The sequence below is a fragment of the Calypte anna genome, chromosome 1 (assembly GCF_003957555.1).
Source record: "Calypte anna isolate BGI_N300 chromosome 1, bCalAnn1_v1.p, whole genome shotgun sequence".
NCBI lineage: Eukaryota > Metazoa > Chordata > Aves > Apodiformes > Trochilidae > Calypte > Calypte anna.
In genome coordinates, this window is record NC_044244.1 from 121117983 (window position 1) to 121139306 (window position 21324).

The 21324-nt window shown below is 36.6% G+C and overlaps 1 protein-coding gene across 2 annotated transcripts in view; it reads left to right on the forward strand.

Moving 5' to 3' along the window:
- The window catches only part of RPS6KA3 (ribosomal protein S6 kinase A3), a 75594-nt gene that overhangs the window by 911 nt on the left and 53359 nt on the right, over positions 1 to 21324 (forward strand). For both annotated transcript variants that reach the window (XM_030444748.1, XM_030444757.1), the window contains exon 2: positions 12277 to 12333. In XM_030444748.1, coding sequence (XP_030300608.1) covers positions 12277 to 12333 — 57 coding nt within the window. The remainder of the gene's footprint in view (positions 1 to 12276; positions 12334 to 21324) is intronic.

Genomic DNA, 21324 nt, shown 5'->3' on the forward strand with positions numbered 1-21324 from the left:
TAAGCGGGATGAGGTTGTCTGCAGTTTCGCAAGCGTTTGGGAAACCGCAGGGACGTTTCTCCTGGGTGAAGCTTTTGTGCTTGGCGGAGTTTATGGGAACATCCCTGAGATCCCCAGCGCAGGGTGGTTTCCTTCTGTTGGTAGCGGGGAGTTGGTGTTGCGCTCCTGTCCTTGTTAGGCAGGACGCGTGTCGGCTTTCCTGGGCTGGGGTAATGAGGGCGGCTGGAAACTGGATTCGCTTGTATCCGAGGCCATAAATGCCTTCAGTTATTTTCATTTTTTCCTACAGTCTACTACTGTGTTGATTTGAATCTATGTAAACACTACACCTACGCAGTCAGTTGTGCTTTGCTCCGTGATTCCCTAGTAGCCCACAGTGCATGTGGTAGTTCGCGACCAGACTGAAAAGAAAAAGCTTCCTCTGACAGCGCAGCTTCTACCTGAATCTGCTCCAGCTGATACGCAGCCAGGCGGCTCCGAGTGATGCTGATCTTGAACAGCACGGACTCAGGCTATCTCGGAACCATTAGTCACGAGGTTAGGGGCTTACTTCTTAGTGAGTGGAGCAAAGAGAAAGAGACAAACTCAAAGTTTCTGCAGTATCAGAAATATTTATCCTCCTGATCTTGTCTTCCTTCTGCTTAAAGCGACTGCATCTCTGGGGTTCAGAAGGATCTACAGTTCTGATCTGACAGGCAGAGCTGTCTTTTAAATTCTTAAGTTATTCACTGACTTCTGAAGTGATGATCTTAAATGTTGTAATTTTTTTTTAGTGGGGAGTAACTACAACAGTAGTGTGATGCTTGGGGATGAGGGAGAAAGGTGGCAGGGGAGATATTTCTGCAAAATCACTTGGATGAATGGTTTAGAGAAAAGATCTTAACTGACAGTCGAGTCTTCATGCTTACTGCTTGTAGTCTGTGTAACTTCATAGTGGTGTATATGCTGGAAAGCTAGCATTGTTATATACATGCTATGATATATACTATATATAATATATGCTATGTATATGTTATATATATGTGCTATTATTATATATATGCTGGAGAGGTAGATTGTTATTTGAAATATGTATTTGATCATGAGTAACTATATTTTGTTACTTGTTGTAGTGTATTTCAGGCATGTTTTCATTTTAAAAAGTGGTCACAAACTTTTGAAACAAGTGTGTTTTAACTCTTCCTAAAAATATATAGTTAAACACTAACATTGACATGGGTCTACACCGGTTTTATCACCAAAAAAATTGTAGGACCACCAAGAAAACATGAAAGGGCAACTGAAGTTACGGGTTTGCACGTGAAGGCCCTACTCTGGAGTAAGCACTCAGTTCTTGAAAAGAGCAGACTGCACCTGCAAAAGCTTCTCAGATGGACTTCAAATGGAAAAAGGTAGACTTAGAAAGGTTGCTTGCCTGAAATGAGTTTTTAAGGAAAAATATTTTAGTGAAAATAGTAAGTAACAAATTACCTAAATACATAGCTTATATTTTCAGTTTGCAGTAGTTGTATTTATCTGTAGCACTGCAATATCTTAATTACAGGCTCTATCCTGCAAGAGAATTCTTGTACAAAAGTATTTTTTACATCCACCTGGAAAGTCATTGCAATATCTGTTATAGTTTGCTAATAATTATGTCTTCAGCTGTAACACTGAGTGAGGAAAAGCATTCTGCTAACCTCTCAGATTTTCTGACAGATCACTGTGTTATCCACTTGGAATTAAAAGTTATTGAGCTTTAAAACTCAGCTCACACGCTTTTCTTGTCTTAAAAAACTCTGAGTTTTTACATAGGATTATTATTTTATTTGTTTCCTGGTGTAGTCCTGTGTTTGTTTTTATAGTGATACCTCTGAGGAGGTGATTTGCTGTGATGTGAGAGCAAATTTAGTAGAAGGAATAGCATACCTTTAACAAGCATTACTTTGGAAGACAGTATAATTAACCATTAACAACTGCTGCAATTTAAGTATAAGATCTGTTAAACATGGTCCTTAAGAAATAATACAAAAAAAGTTTTTAGATAAAATGAGGCTTTATAGTTTTCAGACATCAGTTGCAGGACTTCTGTTACTACAGCTATAAACTGACCACATTGCATCTCTGTCAGCTTTTACAATATGTAAAGTCATTTCAGTATTTTAAAATAATTTGTCTATATAGAATACTATGTTGGTTTTTAAAAAAAAAGTTTTGTCTTTTAAATTGCCACATCTGTAAAGCCTGTGCAATGATTCTGTCTTTTATTGGCTAAGTGTACTCAAGATTTATAACTAGCATAGGTTTGTTTTTCATGGTGGGAATGTGCCTGTTATTTTAACTCAACTGCTTTCAAGCAAATTAAGTATTGATGACTTGAGTTTGTAGCTGAATGCCTGAGTAACCACCCTGATCCTTTGATCTCTTCTCCCAGCTATGCATATTAATGTCAACTGAAGGAGAATTAATACAGTCATGGCAGCCAAATTTTGGCATTGAAAGAGCTGGCCATCATCAGGATATGGCATTTGCTAGACTTTCTGGCCAGCATTTGTGGCATCTATCTAGGAGTTTTTATTTAGATGCTCTAAATTTGCAATTCAGAAAGAATTTCTTTTGCAGAATTCCTTGCTTTATCTTCTGCATATAGAATTACTTGAGTCTTGCATGAGACAAGGAGTGCTAGCATTTAACTTGTACTGATGCTTTAAGAATCTAGTATAATGTAATTTTTGCTTTGTAACTTTATTCTCACATTACCTTGACATTTTTTGTCCCTTCTGGCGTGGGATCTGAAATTTATCAGATGATTTGCAACCTGCAGCCATGAGGTTATACTTCTGGTTGTCTCTTTACATGCTGTACAAGTCTGTGTAATCAGTGTTGCACTTCTGTCACTCAGGAACAAAGGCTGTATTTACATTAATTTCTTGTATATCAAACACAAGTAAACAATTCAAATCCAAAGTAGAATCACACAAATGAAACAAGCTATGTGGATTTTGTATTTGTTGCCTCTCTGTTACAGGCAGAATTCTCAGCAGTGCTCCACCATCACTTCTCAGACACACCTGATGTCAGTGCAGTGCCTCTGAAGTCTGAATTGTTCACAGATTTGTGGAGTGACTTTTTCTTACACTGGGTTAAAAGTGGCTATTGGCAATGTAATTCCCATGTAAATAGGTAGTGTACCCTGTATTCCACAAACCACTGTGATAGAGGAACAGATGTTACAGATCTGCAAATACCATCCTGAGAAACATATCATCTGCATGAAAGATGTTTAGGTCTGTGGGTTTTTTAAATTCAGCTTTTTCAGATCCTTAATGGTAGAACTTTACTGTTTTTCAGTTAACACATTCTTACTATGTAACATAGTGCTGGTGTTCTGCTGTCAGCTGGGTGGGGTAGGAGCAGGTAGGTGGTTAACTCTGTTGAACTGTGTGTGCTCCTTAGCTCTTGATTTTCTCATGGAAGGTGTTGAGCTTGACTTCTTGAATCATTCCATTAGGGTTTTTTGTGAGATTGACAGCTCTAGCTTGTAATTGTTTTGTACATTATAGCCTGTGTAATATTTCTCACCACTGCTGGGACATGGTAACAGCAAGTAGATGTTATGCAGACTGACATGTTTAAAGGCATGTCTGCTGTCTCTGAACTGATTGTGATCTGTCACAGTAACTGTAGTTGTCTGTAATTTGAAATGCCAGACTTATATTCACAATGATGCATAGACTAAGGTGGGAATTTAATTATATCTGCACATCAAAAATATTGGCTAAATGAGTTGATTCGTCTTGACAGTTGGCAGATCTAGCCACTTTATGAACTCATTCAAGATAATGGTTTGGGAGTTGCTGGGTTTTTTTGTTTGTTTGTTGTTATTTGGTTGTTTTTTAATATAACTCATAGCAGTATTCAAATAGTAAAAATTTTAAGAGTTATTCAGACAAGAGCAAAGCATTGCAATTGATTTTTTTGATCTTGGTGACTTGAAAGAGGAGAATAATTTAATCAGTAAACCCAAAGAAGTTAAATTCTCCTCAAGGAATTCGTAAGTTTATATGAATTTAAATTATTGATTACTTAAAATATTGTGCTCTATGCTTACTTACATAACACTGCTACTTATTCTCTCCATGGTCACTGAAATAAGGTCAAATGCCTCATCCATTGGAAAGAGAAGGGGGGGAAAAAATCCTGTTACAGATGAGAAAGTGAGGCTCAACAGCTTAGTGACTCCATCTAACATCTTTCTTTTCTAGAAGAGACGAACTCTGATTCCCAGAGACCTACTACAATGACTCAACCACGAAGTTACTGCTAGCTCATTCTTATCAGTAACAGTTACCATATGTTCCCTTTGATGCAGTGAACCCCCGGTGGTATGCTTAATGCTCCGCCTAAGTCTTTCTGGTGGAAATGTGTTGCTTTTTTAATTATTTATTGAGTGAAGCCATTCCGTTGTGCAAAAAGTAGCACGTGCGCTCGAAATACATTATTATTATTGTGTAGGTCTGGTTTGTGACGCAGTTTTTGAGGTTCTATTTAATTAAACTTCCATTTAAACTTTCATTGCAAGCATTATTTTTTTTTGAACATGCGTAAGTATTTACAGAAGATGGGAGGAAGCAGTATTTTGTTGTGACTTTGGACATCCAGCAAAACATAGCTTTGAAAAATAAAGTTTTCTTGTTGTGCAGGCTCAAGAGGTGGTGGTTTCAGAATATAATCAGATTATGGTGAATATTATGTTATTCCTTACATAACATGATTGCCAAAATTAGTTACTGTAAGAACTTAAACTTGTGTGCTAAACAATTTTTTCATTTCATGGGAAGTCTTTCTACTCCTGTCTTCCAGCAGTTGCCATTTGTTGTACAGTCATCTTGGAAGTGCTGAACTTTAGGAAATAGCAAACTTGCTCTGTAGCTTAGTCTCTTCTTAGTGGAATTTATTAAAATAGCTAAATGACAAAATGAGTTTAAAAGGATGGGGTTTTAGTTGGCTGCAGTATTAAATTTCAGCCTTTTTCATTTAGCATGCAAAGAGATTATAAGAAACCAATTCTTGCTGGAAAATCTGTGTCTGCATTGGAAGGAGTTGCAGCACAAAGCCTTTGCTTTGCCCCTTGGCTGCCCCCAGCTCACGGGGGAAGGACCTGGGATGTACTCCCATGTATGGGCACCCCAGTTGACTTTGGAAGAAGCCCAGGGCCAGGCACTGGGCATTTTGGTGGGCCAGGGACTGCAGGAGGTGGTGATGGTAAAACATACCTACCTGCTTGTGCAAATACACTCTCAAGAAAAGATTTGTGTACTGTCAGGTGCTAGAGTTACTTTAAGGGTAATGTCTGTGAGCAGTGGCTGGATATATTAAAGTGATTTCTACCTATTAATTTTTTCTTCCCTTTTGGAGCAGTGGATGAATAGAGAATAGGTGGTGTGCTTGTTGTTGTAGGGCTTTTTTTGTTTTGTTTAGTTTCTACTAAGGCTGCTAAATTGATGTGTTCAGTATAAGAATTTAGCACATCTATAGGCAGGGAACTAAATAAAAAAATTGTTTCCCTGTGTTTGTTGTTTGGTTTTTTGTTTTTGTTTTAGTGTTTTGTTTTTTTTTTTAAACAAATGAACATATGTGGTTGGAGCTTGTTTTAGCTACAGAAAAGTTGTTGGCCTAGACAAAGATTTTATGATACTATATGTCTTGCATCTTGGATAATGCTGTGGCACTTGCCTGATTCAAGCTGAGTTAATTCAGATAATTCAACTCTGAGAGCTGCAAACTTCTTTTTAGTTCCTTTTCTGAGCTAATTTGGCACAGAACTGGACAAATGCCAGTGCCGAGGAAAGGGGACTACTTTTCTGTATTAATCTGTACTCTTGAGTCATACTAGATAAGAAGGTAGCAGTGTCAGGCAGGTAGGGTTTCCAAAAGCAGCAAGTTGCCCAAGTATCCTAACTTAAGGAAGTTTGGTTTTGTATCTAAAAGATCTATCAGCAAGTTAATTGTTTATAGCTGAGGTCAGTTGTATACAGAAAGGCAAGTTTCTATGTCCTGCTACTTTTTTAATATTCAGCAAATTTACCTTAGTAAAGTTTAGAATAAATGGTGTGGAATTAGTGGAACTTGGAGTAACAAAGTTTTACATGAAAGAAATACTTGTAGTAATTCTGTTTCATAAAAAAAAAGTATCTTAGGATTTTTTTTGATTTTAAAAAAAAAAACATTTTTTAATGCTTGCATGTACTATTTTTAACATAGCATATGCAAAATGTGTTTAATATATTCTGTGAGCTAAAGAAGTGTAAGATGATAGCTCACTTCTGCTACGTAATGTAAGTTTACATCAGGTCAGGATTTAGGTAAGTGCTTTGGATCTGTGTGGCTTCACGGCTCAGGAGTTAGGACACAAGTGATTAATTCACATCTTATTAAAGTCTTACATTTTAGTTCAGCACTGGAATAGATTGTTAAAACTCCATTACTGAAGATTTAAGAAGGGCTTAGACATAAACATCTTGTGAGTGACATCGTAGGAACGGCTGATTGTGCTTTGCTGATAGGTTGGATGACCTCTTAAGGTCTTCTCCAGGTCTATTTTAAACTGGTTTTCTGTGGACCTACAGATTTTTTTCTCAGTGTAGCTCATTGCTGCTTAGAATAGCAGGTTTGATTGTGCACAGTTCAAAAGGCTTTTACTGAATGTAGTTCCATGCAGTGCCTTGTATTGCAAACAGCAAATTTGTTATGAATGTTTCAGTGGGAATACTATATCCTGTGCTGCTTTGAAACAAGCCAGAAGCATTGTTACAGCTTTATTCAATTCAAGGATCACATGGTTCTTGAGCTCTGTCAGATCAGAGTCCCTTGAAAACACCAGAGTGTAAGTGCATATATCTATATATATATACAGATATAGTGGTTTAATGACTAAATAACAGGGGAAGTTCTTGTGTGTTTTGAAATATTTTTTGTATCCTAAACTTTACTTCAAAAGGTTTAAAGCAGGGGAAGAGTGTTTTGTATTAATCCAGTAACTGTGTTTAAAAGTTGTGGAATAAGTCTGGAAGTTTCACTAGTTGAAAACTAGGAATTACCTGGGAGAAAATTCAGGCCTATCCAGGTAATTTATTTAAATTATAATTCCAGTGCATGGTTAAATTATTGCCTAAGTTACTTACTCATTGGCATGTTACAACTTCTAGATAATGATTTTTAAATGGTGTGGTTCAGATGTCTTGTCTGCTTATTTGTGTTCTCAAAACATCATCCTGCACTGATACACCATTCATAGTTCTTGATTTATCCAGTTGTAAAGTTTGCTTCTTAAATTGTATCTTGACTGGGGGGTATGGTTCTGCTGAAAGATGACAATTTCATGGAAAAAATAATTATATAACATACTGACTCTGTTAATAGTATAAAGACTGTTTACTAACTTATATGTTCAGGCCCAGTAGTAATAATTAGGAAATGTTGAAGTTAATGGCAGATGAATTATACCAAAAGCAATAATTAGTATTGATTTCATAAGGCTTTTTAAAATAAATGACAAATGTAGTTGGGTAAGAAGGTTAAAATATATGGCAGAGGGGCTATGTAAACATCCAAAAATAGTCCAGCAGTAGTCTAAATGCACAGCTGAGATGTTTAGGGAGTGGAAGGAGATGTTAGATGGTGTCTAATATGAGAGAAGCTTTGGGAACAAACGTCCTTCAGAAATGTATTAAATTGAACGTGAAGTTCAGCAAAGTAAGTCCAAATTAGCAGAACAGCTTACAAACAGAATGTAAGGCTGGTGATACTAAACTTAGTTCTAAAACTTCAAGTGTACACTGTCTTCAATATTACTGATTAAACTAACAGGAAAAATAGGGAAAAATAAGTAGTTCAGGAAACAATGTATTGTCCACTTACTATTTCCATTAGCGTGGTTTAGATACCTGTAAAAACATGTATGATGATAAATTATGGCTACCTGATACTATTATTCTAGTAAGATATCCTGTACCAAATTGGTAAGTTCAAATTACTGTTTGGGATGCTAAATGGTATATTTTATATATAACTAGCCGCGTGGGTCAAGTCCTGTCTATCCTAGTTAGGCATTAGGTTTATTATGCAGGTGCCCATGATAGTACAGTTTTGCCAGACTTCTGGGATTAATTGGATCTCTTACAGCAAATGTGGAAACCATAATTATGAATGACATTAACACTGTAGATTATTATATGGTTATAGTGTGTGGATGGCAGGATATTCCCTACTTTACAGAAAGTGGTTAACTGATTGTGAGTGGAATGTGGGCTACATTTCTTGATGTACTCCTTTCTTACAAAGGATGTAGTATGGTGATATTTTTTTAATTCTGCCTGACATGTGTCACAGCTTGCTACCTCTTGGTTCCTTTCAGTGCAGTTGTTTGTAGGCAAGTGAAATAATATAAAAAATAAAAAGACAAGCCTTGAAATAATATAAAAAATAAAAAGACAAGCCTTCTTCAAATCATATTTTTGGCAAGGCAATCAAATGTTTTCCTATATCCTAGGAGTTCTGTGGGTTTAAACTTGTAATTTTTGATTGCTAGAAATATTGGTGGTTGATTTCCTGTTTTGTAGTTGCCTGTCTTGTGTCAGAGGCTCTCTTGGTTCATATCAGGGGCATTCATGTACTAAATGCCTGATGCAGATTCCCTGATGTTTGTCTGCTTTATACTTGGTCACAGAACCTGTAGGATCTCTTCTCTGTTCCTTTTCCACATGCCTTCAGGAAAACTGCTGGCATCCAACTACATTTAAGTATTAATTTCTAGCAATTGAGTGAAATGTGACAACAGATTTAAAAGCTTTTGGGAGTAAAATCTACATAGCTAACTTAAAGTGAGTGTTTCCACTAGAAGTGGAATTTTAGTGGTTTGGATGAGCAGTTTGTAGTTTACCTTTGTAAGGTATGTGCTCCCCTCTTTCATGGCAAAACTTGATTGCTGTTGTGTTTAGGTGTAAAAAGAAACTTTATGTGCAGCTTTTTGAAAGCTGCTATTCTTATAGTTCTTTTGTGCTGTCACCTGAAATATGATCTGGTTTTGAAGCCAGAGTGCTGGAAATAGATCTTTGCTTGCTTAGTGTCCTACTATGGGAGGAGTGTATAGAAGAATAATCCAGGTGTATAGTCACCGTCTTTTGAATTATACCCATCTGTACTTCTGAAAATGTATTCAATATATTCTCTTGCTCTGTGTTCATAGGACCAGTCTATCTAGTCCAAATGTATTAGATCACTGAGACATGCCCTTGGTTCTAGTTAGATTCTAGAGTGAATTTACATCCAGCAAAATGGAATCTTTTTAATTTTTTCACCCCTTAAACACACAGCTGACCTCCTCACTTCACAGTGGTTTAACTGTGGCCACTTCTGATAGGAACCATTTGGCTTTACCTTTTAACTCATAAGATAGGCAGTACATTTTGTAGACTTTCTGAATACATAGCTGCTTTACATTTAATAGTATCATATACCAGCAAACCATAAATCATATATACATAATCTTCTTTACCTTACACGGCTCAGACTGAGAAAAACTGGTTCTACCATGCAGTGATTTCTTTAGCATAATCATTGCTTGGGCAGACCTATTTTAAAATGTCTTGCTAATCCACTGATCTTCCTCAGATGTTACTGCATAGCACACATGCTGATTTTTTGATTTGGTTCTTAATTCCAGTAAGTGTTTTTTGAGTGTGTTGTTTGTATTCAACTGAAAAATAACTGAAAGCCATTAAGGATTAAATGGGAAGACTAGATTGTACAGAACAGTTGATTTGTGTTGCAGAAGTTTTCCTGTGGGTTTTTTTTTTTCCTGGCAGACTGATAAAATGTTGAAAATTCAACAAGGTTAAAGAGTAGAGTCTTTTTAAAAACAATGGTTGATATCTCCTCTTCATCTTCAAAGAGAGGCTTGTCTCAAGTTTCTCATAGTCTGTTCCACTTTCAGCTATGTTTCAGTTGTCTTAAAATAGTAAGCATGAAATTTTAATAAGCCTACTGTGTAGTAAAATATTACTTAAGATGCAGTTAATGCACATTATTATTTGGTGAAATGGTTGTTGTAGCAGGAATCACTATTCCTGAAAGTTGCATGTGGAATCAGTTTAGAACACATGGCTTTGGTACACAATTTGCCCTATTTTAGGTCCCAGAGTTTAGCCATCATTAGCTATTAGGACACTACAGAATCCTCTTTTCCAGCTGGAGTCAATTGTATTATTTGTTCTACTATTTTTGTCTCATTTTTTCCTATTGATGAGACACTTTGGAAGCTGTCTTGTAGCAAGGACAGAATATAGAGATGTGTAGCTAAAACACAAATGTTAATTTATATGTAGGCATAGATTTGAGAAAAGGGAAAGGAAGTGACTTGTGCTCTTAATGATAATTACATGTATACACAATATGCTTTCTTATAAACAGGCTTTATTTAAAATAATAATTTGTTACTTAGCTAAGCTGGAATTATTATAGACTTTGTTGCTTAGCTAAGCTGGTATTATAGACTTCTAGTTGATAATTTCAACTTTTTATTTATTTTAGGACAGTACAATATTCACTGCTTGTATATTATAAGTAAAAGATGCTACAGTGAGGGGAAATTAGGCTTTCTGGAGTATCATCTTATCAAATTACCTTTAGCTGTATAACTGGAACATGTAAAGCTGACAGCCCATGATGGACACAGTTTATAAAGAGTATGTTCACCTGTGCTGGAATCTATCATATATGAAGCTGATTTTTCACTAGTCCTCCTTTATGGAAAGATGAGTTCTAGACTAGAGTCATACAAGAAGTCTCTGGTGTCTTCCTGAAGCCAGGTAAGGTGAGCAAATGTCAGCGTTACCACAGCCAGAACTCTCCACCAGATAGAGAGAAGCTGAACCTTCTTCCTCTCCCCACCCCCTTTGAAAAAAAGCAACAAAAGCATGTGTCATATTTTAGGAACCCATAATTCTCATAATTTAGTTTTATCCAGCTGTGTCTTTTAGCAAAAAAATGCTCAGGAGAAATCTTGGTAGAGCGCTGCTAATCATCTGAGGTACCACTTTCAGTGTGTTTGCAATATTTCAAAATGGTAATTCACAAGTTGTTGGGCTTTCATCTGTTGCTTCATAGAAAAGATTCTCCTCCAGGCATGCACAAGCTGGAAGACTATATTAATCAGAAGTTGTTACAGAAAAATGCTAGGAGGGTTCCACACAACAAGTCTGTTAAAAAACTTTGCTGTGTAGAATGGAGTTAAAATCTCTGAGCAGTTTTTATCACCTTTCCCACAGCTAGAAAATATGTATTCATACATGCATATAACTTTATTTACTTAGGATAAAGTTGTGGAAAAAAAATAGATTAATAAGGCCTTCTGTTTTCTAGGGAAATAATGCACAAGTGAACTTATGATTCCATTAGTAATGGAAAATGTAACCATTTTTAATAGTTTTTCATTTGTTTCTAAAATTATATTTAATTGCTGTTAAACTTCAGAAACAAACTAAGATTTAATGCCCCAGGTAATATTCCATACCATAACTTAGGAAATATGTATTTTTCCTTGCAATTTGCTAAAATCCATGCTTGTTGTGTAAGCAAAGTAATTCTAAGTCTTTGTGGGGAAAAAAGTCTCTTTGTATCGCTGGCAGGGAAAACAAAGCATTTGTTGATCAAGTAGGTATTTCAGTTTTGTTTTTTTTTTCCCCCTAAATCTTTTTGGCTACATTTCAAATTCAAAAGCTTATTTCTGTGTGACATTTTAGAATCATTCTTAGAAAAGATCAGAAAGTGGTAAATGCTGATAGAATTAGCATTGGGCTCAGTTTTTATGTGGCTTCTTGAAGTAGTTCTTTATGGTAGAGAGTAAGGACTGCCTTGCTACACAAGATCTTGCTCTTAGAAGGAACCTGTTTGTCTGTTGTGGCTTTTTGCTGTTCAGTCTTCATCAGGTTTAACTTTTGCAGAGGTTGTAGTGGAAAAGAATGTGTCGTTGTGTAGTAGTAAGGCTTTGAATGCCAGATAGTGTTTTCTATTTCTTACTGCCACTTCATGCAGTTTGATAATACATGAGGATCAATTTGAGAGTGGCATTGCATGCTAGAAATCTTCCCTATTTCCATTCAATTATTGGTTTTTTTATAAAATACAGAGAACACTTGATCCTGTACAGTAGCATGCCATAAAAGCACATCTGCAATATATTTATTTCTGTACTTGGATTCAGCATTTCTGGTAAATGGATGTGTCTGCTTTTTACAGAATGGGCAGCAAGTTGTGGATGAACCTATGGGAGAAGATGATATCAACCCACAAACTGTGAGTAAAAGATGGTTGTAATAAAGATAATACAGTATCATTGTGCACTGATACTACTTCATTTACAGGGAGTTTGCGACTAAAGTGTATTTGTTCATGTGTACTTGATATGTGATACGACCTAGGATCCTGGCAGTTTTGAGAGACGTTTTGTCCTACTTTCTTGTTTGGGTTAGTATCCTACTGTTTGTTCTGATGAACTTGTATGCTTTCTAGCTAGTGTAAAAAAAAGATGTGGCTAGCTAGAGCATTCCTGAATAGGAGGGAGATCCTGTTTTCTTATTTTGGCAAACCTTAAAAACACATATTTCTTTTTTACTGTCCACTTTTCTTACTGCCAGCAAGCAAAGCATTTCCACGGGCTTCTGTTAGTCTCCTCAGTGCATAGGTGAAAATATTTTACAACTATGAGTTCAGAGCATTTTTTATTAATAGGTAAGCTTTCAATTGTGGTCGTGTCACAACAAAGGATCTTCTCATGGTTAAATTCCACACAGATTCAGTTGCAGACACATCTGTGTTTACTGTGTGAAATATGATACAGCATGGCAGTGCACACTGTAGCTTTTCCCCCTCTAGTTTGATATACAAGGTATAACAGCAGTGATCACCTTTGTTTTTCCATGCTGTCATAATATTTGTTGGCAGTATCTGTTTGTGACCTTTTGTTGTTAGCATTTGTCATTTCATATTTTCCTTACTGACCTGTGTAAAACTAGATTATTTGCATAATAAATCTTCATTATCCCAGAAGAGTCTTTCTATTCCCTTTCTCCATAGAACCAAGAAACCAAGATACAAAGTTTTAGGTAATATCCCTGGGCTTTAGGTTGAAAATTTAGATGTGTCACATTGAAGTGTATTTGTGAATAGCAACAGTACATTAAGGCCAACAGGTTTCTAAAGCCTTCTTTTGATGTGGATTCCAACTTCCCTCTTGCAGTGCTAATTTTGCAAGGTTAGAGACAAAGCCAAGGGCTTCAGAAATTTTTTCATGGCTATACTGCAATATCACAGTTCTAATATCAGTTTATAGATGGAGACTTAAGAACCTATCCCTGCCTTGGGTAACGTGCTGAATACTGAAACATACTTTGTGAAATTTTCATAGTGATGAAATAGTCAAAGGCAGAGGCTGAAATATGCTAGCTTAGATCTTGAGTACTTGCTGCACTCAAGCATGTGTAAGAGTAGAGTGATCACTCTGAGGCTGAACTAGCAAGTGAACACAAAAAACAAGTATCCCTTTCTTCATTCTCTATAACTTTTTTTTTTATTTCCACAGACTGTAAATTCTAAAAGCCCATACCTCATATTCCTTTCTTCTTTCACCTCTCACTAATCTTTCAGAGGAAGATCAAAGGTGAAGAAGGACTGTGAAACTAGTTTCCATTGCTCTTGTCACTAAGAGGAATTAATCTAAGGAATTCTTAAACCTAGCCTTCTTGAAAATAGTTTGCTGCTAAGGAGAACATTACAGGAAGGTTTAATGGTAATTTCAGTTCCTTATCTTCATGTCAGACTTGCAATTTATTTTTTTTCACATGTGAAGATACCAGTGAGTTCAGGTTTCTTATTGCAATGCCTGTGCCTTTTTCTCAGACATGAAGGCAACTTCAGTGTTCACCTGTAGTTTTGTGTTAGTACTGGCTGAGTGTTCAGGTGATAAATGGCCTTACCAGTACAATTTTTGGAACTCCACATTTGGTTGGAGCTCAGGGTGCCTGTGCTGGTATCATGCTGTGCAGATTTCAGCATGTGATTAGCTGGTCAAAGCTGTTTCCATCTATGCAGCATGGATATAATTTTAACACCACAGCATTTTATCTGCTGAAGTTGTGGACACAGCCAGGTTAGTATTGAGCAGTGATCCTTTTTCCGTCGCTGTTTCCAAACATACCAGTAATAGATGTAGTTTTATAAGCTGATGTGAAAATTAGGAGAGTAAAAGCCTCCACTGTATAACTTACTTTGATTACTTATACCGTGCAAGGCTTTGCTAACTTTAATACAGGGTAAAGAAACAAGGCAAGTGGTGACAGATTACTCTAATGCAGTGCAGTGTAAAAGAGTAAGAAAGGAATAAAATTTGTATGGTTAGCAGGCAACACCAGAAGGAGATAATTTGTTCTAATATCCTGCATAACATAGACTACAGTGCTTGCTCGAATTCTTGTTTGAACAAGAAAATTTGGTTTGGGGAAAGTGTTTGGTTGTGGTTTGGTTTGTTAATTTATTGACTAGTGCAATTGCCGAATGATGATTTTCATGTATTTGATTTTCCCTATGAAGTCTGTGACTTCACCTTCAGCTTTTTTTGGTTTGTGTTTATCTGTTAAAATTACAATATTTGTTATATGGGTTTTGGTAGTGACAAGGTTTTGGTAGTAGGGGTGTGGCCTCTGGGAGAAGTGGGCAGGGGCTGTCCCACCATGCAGGATAGAGCCAGTCAGTTCTTGCTTGTGCTGAAATGACCCAGCACCAGCCAAAGCAGAAAATGTCAACAAGGAGGGGCAGTAAGAGAGTGGGTGGGTGGGTGTCTGGCAGCCAGCCAGGGTTTAACCTGCCACAAGGATCTTATTTATTTCAAGATGTGTTAACTGCAGGTTTACTTACAAGTGCTTTCCTGTACTTTCTTCAGATATATCCATCCCACTGCTTTTTAAAGGAGCCATCTGTTTTAACACAGTATCATAGAATCATTTGTTGGAAAAGACCCTTGAGATGAGTCCAACTGTGAATGTAATACTGCTAAGTCCACAGTTAAACCATGTACCTAAGCACCACGTCTACACATTTTTTAAATACCTCCAAGGGTGGTGACTCCACTGATTCCCTAGGAAGCATGTTGTAATGCTTGACAACTCTTCTGATGAAGATTTTTTTCCTAATGTCCAGTCTGCACAAAGATTGTCCAAAGATTAAATGTTCTGGTTGGTGTGAGGTATGCAGGTTCAGGATGGAGAATTGTCATAGAGGTAGAGGTAAAACGTGAAAACTTTAAATATGGGATCCTTTTCCTGTGTTAAATGGTTGGATAGTATGCTGATAATACAAATCAGACAAGAAATTAAAAATAAATATTAAAGCCTAATAGTTTTATCTACACAGAAAGTCTGCTTATCAAAAGCTAAATTTCATTTTTTTATATATCTGTTCCTTTGGTCAGAAGTTAATTGACAGGAGAGTCTGAGTTGCATAGCTTTGATTCAAATTCAGTAGTTTAAGAAAGGGAGGAGCTATAATGGTACAGGTCTGTTTCTGAGGAGCCCAAGATGGTTCAAAGTCTTACTTCTCTTACAAGAGGAATCATTCAGCACTCTAGTTTTATCACAGTTTATATACTGGTTATATTTGGCTTTTAAGCTTTCTGTGAGCATTTTTTATCTGATGATCTGAGTCCAGCAGGAAATGTAAGAACAATTGAACAACTGGCTGAAGCTTGACCTAACATGAGAACTTAAGTGAACATTACTGAAAGAAGGGGAAGCTATTTAAAGTCTTTTATTTGCTACTTTTCTCACTCTTGTGCTGTCTACCATTGTTTACTGTATCTATGTGTACACAGAGATTGAGTAAATTGACTGAGCAAATTAATTGTTTTGAGCTCTTAGGATCATGATGCATGCTCTACTGCTAGATAAAGATAACCAGAAAGTAAGCTGGTCCAGTAAGTGCCTTCCCATTTTGTATATATGTGAAGAGCATATAATCTGGGCTGCGTTGGTGGTTGTGTTCTGTTACCTGGATTCATTTAGCTGGTAAAGCCCTGAGCACAACAGTGGTATTACCATTGTACTATCCTAGCTTAAACATAATTTTTAAACATACAAAAATGTTAGGTTCCAAGAATTTGTGATAAGCCGTTTTCAGTAATATTGTAAATTGTAGAAAACACCTTATCTATATCTTTGGTAACCTGCAAACACTGAAGGTTACTTTTTTTTTTTCAGTACAGGCAGGAATAGAACCTATTCATTTAACTGGGCTCTTATAAATGGGTTGAAAAACCCTCTCTCCATGAAAATTGGGTAAGGTTGTTACACTTGACTTCTTGTATGCTTTGATAAAACTTTAAATAAAACCCTACTTTTAAATAAGCAGAATTATAGCATACATAGAATTAAATAGAACTAAAGCATAGAATCATAGGATGGTTTGGGTAAAAAGGGACCTTAAAGATCATCTAGTTCTAACCTCCCTGCCATGGGCAGGGACACCTCCCACTGGACCAGATTGCTCAAAGCCCCTTCCAGCCTGGCCTTGAACACTGCAGGGAGGGGGCAGCCACCACTTCATCGTGCAACTTTAATATACTGCATGGAGCAGTATATTAACATATGCTGATCTAGCTGATGAAAAGCTAAATTTCAGTGGCTGCCGCTGTCTCACTAAAAACATGTAGCTAAGAAAATTAAGACTAGTCAGTGGGTGGTCAAAAGATAGCGTAAAAAATGCTTGCAAAATCAAGTCAGTAGTTAAAAAAATCTTTTATTTTTCTCTAGTAAAATTTAAATAGAACAACTTCTGTGGGGAGAGACTAAAATTATGACCTCTTTCGTTGCAATCAGTGTTTTAATAGAAGAGTTTATAAGAAAAATGTGATCCTAGGAAAGGCTTTAAGATATATTAGAAAAATAATTTGAAGCATGTAGATAATATAATCTCTTCATCGTAATACCAGTCAGACAATTATATGTAGTAATAACAATGAGATTCTAATGCATGTATATTGTACAATTTACCATGAATTCATAAACCACTAGTCAGCCTGATGGAGGGCGTGCAAGGAGGTGTCAGAACAAGGGCAGAGAGATTGCTCACCAATTACAGTCATGGGCAAAACATCCTCCAGTCACTAAGGCAACAATGCTAAAACCAGAATTATCTGGGGTAATCTCATTTGTTGTGTCATCATCCATGAAAATAATAGAAGATAAGTGTTGAAATGAAGTAAATCAAGGGGAAAAAAAGCGTAATTAAACAAATGGTTAGATTTTAAAACATTAGAGCGAGGCTTTAAAATATTTTTAGTTTCAGCTCAGTTCATACTATAGCATTGTACTAGTGACAGCTGTTTGTTTCTAAAACTTAGTCTGTATGTTAGTAGGTTGAAGCTCTGTTTCAGTGCTGCTCCAAATACTTCTCTTCAGGAACTCAGTAACTGTTTCCAATTATAAGAATACTCATGTGTGATAGCATGGCAATTAATGTATTTCTGATTATAGTTTTTATATGTATGTTTTCCTTTTGCTGGCATAACTTTTTCAGTTTTCTGTGTTTTATTTCTATCAGTATCTTGGTGTAAATTCTTAGCTTTGTTGTAGAGGTTGTAAGATATAGCTGCGCTTTTTTTTTTTACAGAAAAGTTTGGGTTCACAGAAATTCATAGAGCACCAAGTTTGGAATTTATCATTTTTAGAGACTGATACTTAATTTTATTTGAAACAGCTACTGTATAGTTTATCAGTAATAAAGAAATGACAATATTTTGTTAGTTTTACTAACTTAACTGTACACGTCTCATAGTATTTCACATTGCTTACACACCATTGTATTTATCATTATTGCCTGCTCATATGGAAGTCAGACTGGGGAAGCTTTCCTTACAGCCACAGGAATGCAGTTGTTTGAAACCGTAACATTAAATAATTCACTATAACACCATGTTCCTGGTTATGAAGCAAGTTGTTGTTTCTGTTAAAGCCAGCCAGTAACCTGGCCATATGATGAAAGTGTCCACTGTGTAATGGAGTGAAAGAAACAATCCGGGGACTAAACTCAGACTTTAAGGTTATCCATAATTCCTACACTCCTCCTAATGTATTTTACTCAATATACTCATATATATACATATATTCAATTTTACAATGAAATAACTTGATTATTGAACAAATAAGTTTCCCAAACAAACAATTTACATCTGTTGTTCCCTTCTCCATGCCCAGATTTTCTGATATAAAAGGTATAAAATACCTTTTTTTCTGAAATTGCAAGTTAATTAGCTTCCAAAATACTGTGCTGTGCTGCAACCTGAATTAATTTTGCTATAATCTTAGTAAAGTGCATGCATGTTGGATAAGAATGGGCTTAGTGTTCCATGTATGAGAAATTACAGCATGCTTGCAGACAGTGCAAATGCTTTTATTCAGAATTGTTAACTGTAAGGTATCAGTCAAGCCCTGGAATATTTTTTCTCCCCAAATGTTGTCAGGTGTTGAGCAGTGGTCACAGCAAAATTTTTTCATTGATGTCTTTTAATTGATTTTCAAACTGGCTTATTGCACCTAGTGTCTTAGCTGCAGCATACTTTCTGGTCCTTGGAAAATGGAGTAATTTGACAGTGCAAGCTATGTTTGAAGTCAAGCTGCTTGTTACAGGAAGACAGATGGTCTCCCTGAAAAGCTTGTAAACTAGCAGATGGAACCTGCCACACCCTCTGATGGATAGAATATTGCTGCTTTGACGATAAAAATGTGTTTATGGTGAAGAGAAGTGTATTATTAAGCTTCTGAATACTCCAAAACGTGGCTCTCTGTTCCTCAACTGCTGACCTTCCCCAAATGAGGGGTTTCATTCCTGTGTACTCCATCTCCAGAGCCTCTCTTGTCTAGCAGCGTAAAGACTTAATTTGCTGTATTACACTTCTTGGACTGAAGGTATGGGCAGATTGTCAGTCTACCTAATGGACTCCACTTAGGTGAAATGCTTCAGCTTTTTCTGGTTATGTGTAAAAGTGAGCATCCCACTGTGGTATACACACTTTGTTCAGTAAAACCTATGGATTCCCACACGTTCTGCACTGCCTTGAGAGTTGCTCCAGCATCTTTCAGTTGTCCTGCTCTCTGGAGGCTGAGATCCCCATTCACTTGGGTGTCTGGACAGCAAGTCTGATGACATTCTCATTTTTGTGAATTCAGAGCATCTAATTTAAAAGAGGCAGGGAAGACTGTTAATGAGCTTGCTGTGTATTTCTATACTGGAGGAGGCAATGCATTGTCCAAGTGGAGCTCTGCAACTGACAGAACTGTCACTGACAGGCATAGAAAATTCCTTTTGTTTTGGAGACAGTTGTGTTTGTGATAAACATGTATAATACAAATCCTTATCAAAGACTTCAAGGTAAGGAGAGCAATTTGCTGGAGCTATTTGTCCTTATTATCACAGACTTCCCTGTTGGGGACTGCTGCCCTCTAACCTGTCTCTTTCTCATACGAAGGAATATTTAAAAAGGGCAAGCTCTCTTCTCAGAAATTCTCAAAATGAATTATGTAGCATATATCTTAATGTTTCTGGTTGGCTGGTAGTGCTCTTTGGGAACCATGCAGGCTTTATTCTCCCAGAACAGAAGAAATTTCTTCCACCTGCTGCAGACCCCTGGCAGTTATAGGAGAACTATTGTTGTGAAGTAACCCCGCTGACCCCTGAGCGCTCTGCTTTGTACTTCACTGAGAGGTCACATAAAAGGTTTGGGAGAGCAGTAGTCAGTAGTTGTAGGAGTGATGCAGTTGAAATGCCTTATTCCTGCCACCCTTGCCAGATAAAGCTTATCTGCAGCAGAATATGCATGCATACCCTTACAAGAAGAAGAAGAAAATGGTTATATACTCACAATGTCTTTGCAGCTTTGAAGTACCTTGTAGTTAGTGTAGGTCTTAGCAATTGCTCACCATTTCTTCTTTTAGCTATCCTTGCTACCACAGTTCAATTTGGTGATTTGGGGATTCCTGACCACTCTGCTTTCAGTGCATTCATACCTGTTCTTGACAGGAAACTAAGGCAGAGATCTTGAATATTCTCCCATTTATTTGCTTTTAACAATAACTTTGTTTAAAAATTATTTATTAACAAAATAAATTTCTTTCAAAGTGTGAGCCACTCTATTCCTGTTAAACTGCAGTTCTTGAGATTTTTCTGTTTTGAGGGACAAGTAGCTGTAGCCTTAAAGCAATTGAACAGACGAGAGCTTCAAATAATTTTTGTGCTATTTATGAAATACTTGAAATCCCTGTGTTGCAACAACCTCCTTGTGTTGAAGAAGCTTTGTTTACCCTAAAGCAAATACTGAATCATTTTTCATGCTGTCAATAGTAAAGACTGTTTCTTCCAACAATGCTGTAGCACTCTGAACTGTAAAAAGTACATTGAAATTGAAGACTCCAGGTGTAGCAGCAGTTTCTGAATTTCTGTGTAATCTATAACAACTCTGTATATTCAGTACATAGAATTTGAAAGATCCATCCCTGTGGATGTGACATAGATGACGCAGATGAGTACAAGAGACTACAAAGGAAAAATTACGGTTCTGCTTGTGGGGTTCTCATAAAGCCAGTCATGATTTCATCTCTGTATTTGGGCAAGAGGGTCTTTGCTGGGGAGAAACATAATCCTGATTTTAAAGTCCAAGTTAGAAATTCATAGTCTGGACAGCCAGGATGGTCTAGAGATAGAAGCAACATGTTTCGTCACTGAAAAGAAATTACTGGCTTTGCCTTCTGAAGGGAAATTAAAATTTAAAAATTTGTAGTGATCAAGATCTTTTAGAACCAAATCAAGTGAGGTCATTTGGAGGGTTTGTTTTTTTTAATGTCTTCTGCAAGAAGACCTACAGTGTTTTGCTGAATGTATCTTGGGTACAGTCACTAAATGGAATCACCTGGATCTGTTAATTGCTGAGTACGTGTATATGCCTTTGCCTAAATGGTATTTGCCTTTATTATATGAAGAAAAGCTAAAAGCAGTCTTGCTCCATATTCTAGTGGAGCAGGTACTGTGTAATTGTGTTTTTAATACATATCAGAAAAGCTAAAGATACTGTCAATATTCAGAACAATAACTTCTGTACTAAGTATATAGAGATGAAATTTAAAACTTCATTGCTATCTGTTAGAAGTAGAGTGAATTCTTAGAAACATTTGAAGGTTTTATAACACTGAAAGAAAACTTAGGTATTTTAATGAGTATAAGAAATTTTGCACTCTCTGCAAAGTA